The sequence below is a fragment of the Neolamprologus multifasciatus genome, chromosome 14, assembly GCF_963576455.1.
Source record: "Neolamprologus multifasciatus chromosome 14, fNeoMul1.2, whole genome shotgun sequence".
Taxonomy (NCBI): Eukaryota; Metazoa; Chordata; class Actinopteri; order Cichliformes; family Cichlidae; genus Neolamprologus; species Neolamprologus multifasciatus.
In genome coordinates this window covers 2,624,442-2,630,923 of record NC_140452.1, presented here as the reverse complement: position 1 = coordinate 2,630,923, position 6,482 = coordinate 2,624,442, and the positions used below count along the sequence as shown (strand labels likewise).

General features: G+C 46.9%; 1 protein-coding gene across 1 annotated transcript; it reads left to right on the top strand.

The window, feature by feature from the left end:
* Positions 1 to 840: 840 nt before the first annotated feature.
* LOC146502944 (olfactory receptor 10A3-like) lies at positions 841 to 4,934 on the top strand. The gene has a single exon (XM_085131583.1). It carries the CDS (start codon positions 3,964 to 3,966, stop codon positions 4,927 to 4,929), a length of 966 nt encoding a protein of 321 aa, XP_084987709.1. The 5' UTR covers positions 841 to 3,963; the 3' UTR covers positions 4,930 to 4,934.
* The last annotated feature ends 1,548 nt before the right edge of the window (positions 4,935 to 6,482 follow it).

Genomic DNA, 6,482 nt, shown 5'->3' with positions numbered 1-6,482 from the left:
GATCACACTCCTCAGCCTCCCTGGGAAAGTCTATGCCAGGGTGCTGGAAAGGAGAGTTCGTCCGCTAGTCGAACCTCGGATACAGGAGGAACAATGCGGTTTTCGTCCTGGTCACGGAACACTGGACCAGCTCTTTATCCTCTCGAGGATACTTGAGGGTGCATGGGAGTTTGCCCAACCAGTCTACATGTGTTTTGTGGACTTGGAGAAGGCATTCGACCATGTCCCTCGGGGTGTCCTGTGGGAGGTGTTGCGGGAGTATGGGGTGTCTGGCCCATTGCTACGGGCCATTCGATCCCTATACAACGGTTGCAAGAGCTTGGTTCGCATTGCCGGCAGTAAGTCGGACTCGTTCCTGGTGGGTGCTGGGCTCCGCCAGGGCTGACCTTTGTCACCGATTCTGTTCATAATTTTTATGGACAGGATTTCTAGGCGCAGCCAAGTGGCGGAGGGCTTTCACTTTGGTGGCCTCAGAATCTCATCTCTGATTTTTGCGGATGATGTGGCTCTGTTGGCTTCATTGGGTGAGGGCCTCCAGCTCGCACTGGAACGGTTCGCAGCCGAGTGTGAAGCAGCGGGAATGAGGATCAGCACCTCCAAATCTGAGGCCATGGTTCTCAGCCGGAAAAGGGTGGAGTGCCCACTCCGGGTCGGGGATGAGTTCCTGCCCCAAGTGGAGGAGTTCAAGTATCTCGGGGTCTTGTTCGCGAGTGATGGGAGAAGGGAGCCGGAGATCGACAGACAGATTGGGGCTGCAGCTGCAGCTGCAGCTCGTGCACAGCTCGTGCACCTATGGCCACGAGCTGTGGGTAGTGACCGAAAGAACGAGATCGCAGATACAAGCGGCAGAAATGAGCTTCCTCCGAAGGCTGGCTGGCCTCTTCCTTAGAGATAGGGCGAGAAGTTCGGCCATCCGGGAGGGGCTCAGAGTAGAGCCGCTGCTGCTCCACATCGAAAGGAGCCAGCTGAGGTGGTTCGGGCATCTGATAAGGATGCCTCCTGGGCGCCTCCTGGGTGAGGTGTTCCAGGCATGTCCCACCGGGAGGAGGCCCTGGGGCAGACCCAGGACATGCTGGAGAGATTATATCTCTCGGCTGGCCTGGGAACGCCTTGGTGTTCCCCCGGATAAGCTGGAGGAGGTGGCTGAGGAGAGGGAGGTCTGGGCCTCTTTGCTTAGGCTGCTGCCCCCACGACCCGGTCTCGGATAAAGCGGATGAAGATGGATGGATGGATGGACATTTAGACTCCTCAGTTAGATAAAGGTGTGCTGTACTGGTGACTCATAAATCTAAAACTATTTTTAATGATTAGTTTCAGTTTAATTGTAGCTGAGCAGAACAATCTGAACGAAAGCTTCTGAGTTTATTCTTGGTTAAAAACAGGGAGCGTTCACGTGCACCAGACTGGGGCATTCATCAGTCAGGTAACCACCTGACATGTTTTCAGAAGCGCCACCATGAAGACTGTGAGCATGACTGTCAGCAGGCTTGGGATGACCGACCTTTTCACAAGTGCTTCATATTGTAAGGTAGAGACCCTACCGCAATAATAAAATCAAACGACCCACTTTGATCAAAGTCAGGCCAAACTGTGGTACCAAACACACTGCTAAAAAAGTAAAAGAACACTTTAATCAGACTACAGCATTGAGTCTGTTGAACTATTCAGGTAAGTATTAGGAGATGTTAGTCAGTTTCAGGCCATACCTGGACCCTGCAGAGCTAGGTAGCCCAACTACCTGTGGATGACAGGGATGACATCTACGTACCATTGCTAGAAGGTTTGATGTGTCTCCCAGCACGGTCTCAGGACCATGCAGAGAGATGGGCAGTTATCGGTGGACAGGGCCATAGAAGGCCCTTAACCCATCAGCAGGACCGGTAAATGTTCCTCTTTGTAAGGAGGAACAGGAGGAGCATCCTCAGAGCTACAGAATGACCTCCAGCAGGACACTGGTGTGAATGTCTCTGACCAAACAATCAGAAACAGACTAACGAGGAGGTCTGAGGCCCCGACGTCCTCTAGTGGACCCTGTGCTCACTGCCCGGCACCATGGAGCCCGACAGGCATTTGCCATAGAATACCATAATTGGCAGGTCCACCAATGGTGGCCAAAACTTTTCACAGACGAGAGCAGGTTCACTCTGAGCACATGTGACAGATGTGAAGGGGTCTGGAGAAGTTGTGGAGAACGTTGTAACATCGTTTGTGGGCGGTCACTGATGGTCTGGGGAGGCATATCCACAGAGGGCTGCACAGACCTCTACAGGCAGCGACACACTGACTGTCACTGGGTATCAGGGGGAAATCTATTTACCAGGTCATAGGTGACCCATCTGAGGTTAGGGTTTGGGCTCAGCTAACCTACCACTCATTATTCACCTGCTTGAAACACTCAGATTTAGATCTATCAGACTAGATCAGGATGAGTCGTCCTTTGTCCACAGTAGGACACCCACAGCAGAATAAAAGTGGTTTTCTTCTTCTGAACCTCTGAACTGTGATGTTCTGCTCAAATTGCGCAGGAAGTGGTCGGTGTGAAACAGGCTGAATTTGCCTGTGATAGCTTATTTAAAACAAGAAAAGGTTCATGTTGGTAACTGAAAAGTGCAGAAATTTCGACTCATGCTGAGCCTGGCCTGTTGTTTTAGTGGGCCCATCTTCATCAGCACGTCAGTGACGTGTTGCCAGAGGTGCATGTTTGCAAAATTAGTGGTGCAGTCTGAGCCAAGGCCAGAATCTATGGCTGTATCCCAATTCAGGGTCTGCAGCCTTAAAGGCCGCATTTTAAGGCCGATTACGTCACAGCGACGCGACGAAGGCTGTCCAAATTCAAAGGCTGCTCGAAATGCGGCCCTGAATTGCGTCCTTCATTTCCCTGAATTTTAAGGACGTGGCGGTGTAGACTTCGTGGCCCAACATATCCCAGAATGCATAGCGCGGTGGTGGGTGTGGATAATTTTGCCGAAAAAAAACGGCAGATGAGGGACGACCGAAGAGTAAACTTTAAGTAAGAACTGAATATTATGTCACTTATTTATGTGCAAATGTTTAATAATGAAGAACATTAAAACATTACTGTTGGCCACATGTCGGCAAAGTTATGTGACATTAGTGACGTTTGTACTAACTTGGTTTTAAAGCCTTTACTTTAAAATATACGCCGTTCAATAGCTGACCTTAATCTTACAGAGGATGACCAAACCTCATGTAGAAACAAACAAACAAATGAACAAAAGATTTTCTCCTTCATTTCTGTCAAACAAAGCTGTATGAAACGTTTCCAGCTGTTAGTATCATGGTTGCTAGGCAACCTGGGCAGCGCAACGGAGGCTAGACCGTCCCATCTCACAAGCCTCGCAATTCCGGCCTTAGCGGTCTTTGAGTACGCGGCCCTTTTGGATCGTTGAGGCTGCGTACTTTAAGGCTGCAGACCCTGAATTTGGATACAGCCTATAGGTCTGAGCAGGTGTAGCGTGAGACACATGACTGCTTACTGACAACCGTGATGCAGCGAGGCAACAACTAACCAGGTTTCACATGAGGACGGCTACGTCTGTGAGGTTGTCCTCTGAAGCTGAACAGATACACAAAGGGCCTCAGGTAGAATCAAACCCAGGCACTCGGGGCTTCTGCTCACCTGCTCACCCTGTGCTATTAAAGCAAAGAGATAGCTCACTCTGAAAACTGAAACAATTCCAGACGGTAAGTGCTCAGGAGACAGAGGCTGTTGCACTGAACCACAACAGATGCAAAACAAAACAAATCCGAAGCTTCCCGTCAATCACTAAACTCGTTAGTCCGTCACATGGAACGACGGAGGCGGATTTGTGCTGAGAAGGTATAAAAAGGCTGCAGAGGTGACTGTGTTGTCACAGGTGAACAGGTGAGCTGCAGTGTTTGTTAGATCAGACACAGCAACTGTGCACATGACATATTTGGGACATTTGTACTTTGTGAGCTATGTTAAATGTAACTACGCCTCCTCTGTCTTATTTCATTCTTGGAGCTTTTATGAATGTTGGAAGTTTAAAATTCTTCTATTTCTCATTAACTGTAATATTATACATCCTGATCATTGCTGCCAACACGTCTCTGATTGTGGTTATCTGTGTGAACAGAAGCTTACATGAACCTATGTACATGTTTCTGTGCAGCCTGTTTGTGAATGGGCTGTATGGTAGCACAGGGCTGTTTCCGTCCCTCCTGCTTCAGATCCTCTCTGAAGTTCACACTGTTTCTGCTCCTCTGTGCTTCCTGCAGATCTTCTGCGTTCACACTTATGGAACTATTGAAGTTTCAAACTTAGCCGCCATGTCATATGACAGATACCTCGCTATTTGTTGTCCTCTACAATATAACACCCAAATGACATCTAACAATACAGCTGTTCTGATTATGGTGATGTGGGCGTACTCTTTAGCGAAATTTCTTATTGCTTTATCCTTAAACCTGCGTCTCAGGCTGTGTGGAAACTTCTTAAACAGTTTGTATTGTCAGAATTACCCTGTGGTTAGGCTGGCTTGTTCTAGCACAAAGGTGAATAATGTTTATGGGATTTTTGACATTATTATGGGTGTCATAGTCCCCACACTTATCATCTTGTTTTCTTACATGAAAATCCTCAAAGTGTGTTTTTATGGATCCAAACAGATGAGACAAAAAAGCCTCACCACCTGCACGCCTCAGCTGGTGTCTCTCTTGAATTTCTCTTTTGGTTGTTGCTTTGAATTATTTCAGAGTAGGTTCGATACGACGGGTTTACCTGCCGCTCTGAGAATCTTCCTGTCTCTGTATTTTCTCATGATGCAGCCGCTCATGAATCCGATCTTGTATGGAACACAGATGTCAAAGATCAGAGGCGTTTATGAACATGTGCTGTCCTCTATAATGTCATGTAGGTGTAGTAAAGTTTCACAGAGTGATTGACAGCAGCTGACCTTGTGTTTGTTAAATTATGAGAAAATGTCTTCCTGTGGAGATGAATTAATGTTTAGCTGATTTGTATTTAACAAAACAGAAGAGAAGCACCAGAGAGAACCTGTGTGCCACAGAAACATACGCTGTAATATAATATAGCTTTCAGGCAATAAACACACACACATACACACACACACACACACACACACTCACACACACTATATAGCATAATAGGGATCAGCAAGTTAAAGTCTGGTTACTCTACGTGACTTCAGACCATCTCAGATTCCCCTGGAAACGTGGCAGGGACAGGTCAACTTCATTACAGGAGTTATAAAAAATAATTTAATTTCCTAGGATTTTATTTATCCTGAAGGAAATTCTTACATTATGTCACATCACATCAGGTCCCACACAAAATGAAGCAAACCCTGTTTGTCTTTGTTTTTAAAGTCCTTTTTTCTAGAAAACCTTCTCAGCACGACTTTCAAGTGTTGGAGGGTAAAGTTTGCTGTTATCAGACTTCCCTTCGCTTGAGTTAAATGCAAATTATTATTATATGTTTTTTTACCTTACATTATAAAGCGCCCTGAGGCGACTGTTGTTGCGATTTGGCGCTGTATAAATAAAACTGAATTGAATTAAGGGATGTTCTTCACACTGCACTGTTACCAGTGTTGGGGAGTAACGGAATACAAGTACCAGCGTTATGTATTTAAAATACAAAATATGAGTAACTGTATTCCGTTACAGTTACCATTTAAAAAGGTGGTCTTCAGAATACAGTTACTTTGTTGAAATAAATGGATTACATGGCGGTCTTTTCCTGTTTCATATGTTCGGCTGTTCCCTCTCTGTTTTTGGTAATTCCACGCTGGAAAAAAACACACATTAAGAGGCTCTAATGTCTGTGTGTCAATCTCGCGGCCCATGTCACCTCTACTTGCGGCCGCATAATGACGTGAAGAAATATTTTTTTAAATGATTGCATAGAAATATACTGAACAACATATAAAGCAGCACGGTGGCATGGTGGTTAGCACTGTTGCCGCACAGCAAGAAGGTCCTGAGTTCAATTCCACCATCAGGCCGGGGTCTTTCTGTGTGGAGTTTGCATGTTCTCCCCGTGTTTGCGTGGGTTCCCTCCGGGTACTCCGGCTTCCTCCCACCGTCCAAAGACATGCAGCTTGTGGGGATAGGTCAATTGGAAAATCCAAATTGCCATTAGGTGTGAATGTGCGAGTGAATGAGAGTGCGAATGGTTGTCTGTCCCTGTGTGTTGGCCCTGCGACAGACTGGCGACCTGTCCAGGGTGTACCCCGCCTCTCGCCCTATGACAGCTGGGATAGGCTCCCGCGTCCCCCGCGACCCTGAAAAGGAGAAGCGGAAGCGAATGGATGGATGGATGGACATACAGTGGGGCAAAAAAGTATTTAGTCAGCCACCGATTGTGCAAGTTCCCCCACTTAAAATGATGACAGAGGTCAGTAATTTGCACCAGAGGTACACTTCAACTGTGAGAGACAGAATGTGAAAAAAAAATCCATGAATTCACATGGTAG